Source organism: Myotis brandtii, unplaced genomic scaffold (genome assembly GCF_000412655.1).
Source record: "Myotis brandtii unplaced genomic scaffold, ASM41265v1 scaffold39424, whole genome shotgun sequence".
NCBI lineage: Eukaryota > Metazoa > Chordata > Mammalia > Chiroptera > Vespertilionidae > Myotis > Myotis brandtii.
This window is the reverse complement of record NW_005365123.1, coordinates 1-654: the sequence shown is the minus strand read 5'-3', so window position 1 is coordinate 654 and position 654 is coordinate 1. Positions and strand designations below refer to the sequence as shown.

General features: G+C 40.2%; 1 protein-coding gene across 1 annotated transcript; it reads right to left on the bottom strand.

Moving 5' to 3' along the window:
* Window positions 1-4: 4 nt before the first annotated feature.
* LOC106727241 (interferon-induced very large GTPase 1-like) lies at window positions 5-649 on the bottom strand (the record flags this gene model as incomplete). The annotated part of the gene is made up of 1 exon (XM_014545037.1): window positions 5-649. A coding segment is annotated over one exon (645 nt), but the record flags the coding sequence as incomplete, so codon positions are not given.
* Between the last annotated feature and the right edge of the window lie 5 nt (window positions 650-654).

The window sequence follows — 654 nt, the reverse complement described above, 5'->3', positions numbered from 1 at the left end:
TGGCATATTCCCCTCCTGCCTGTCGATAGGTCTTATAGGGGAATGAAATGGTTTCATCATTATTCAATATAAATCTTCCATCACTTGCTACCGAACTAGTACAGAAATCAAGGGACAACTCTTCTGTTTTGATATAGTGCCATCCATTGACAGCTTCAGAACGGTGGAAAGGAACACTGTGGTCTCCGTCATGGTTAGGGATTGTGTTTGTACAGATTGCTCCACAGAAGGGACACTGTTTCCAGCAGCCACAGAGATGTTCAGAGAGCATGTTCTGGATTTCAGGAATCATGTCTTCCACAGGCTTACTCAAACACTCCTGTTCTACTGTGATCATTGCGGGATCCAAAGCTTCACTCATGGCTTCTTTGAGAAACTCAATATCTTTTATCTCCTGGTGTTCAATGCTCACCAAGTCTTTTCGTGGAAAGTTTAAGTTACTCCCCAGGTGATCACAGAACAAATCCAACCACCCAGACACAGTGCTGCTTTTATCTTTGGCTATTACTGTGGATTCATGAATAGCTGAGAGGATGGCATTCTTAAGGTCACCTATACTTGTTTTTAAAAAAGTTCTTATTTTTTTCCTTATCTGGTCTAAACAATATATTTTAATGTGGTTTTGAATGTAATCCTTAAAAAATGATTCGGGAT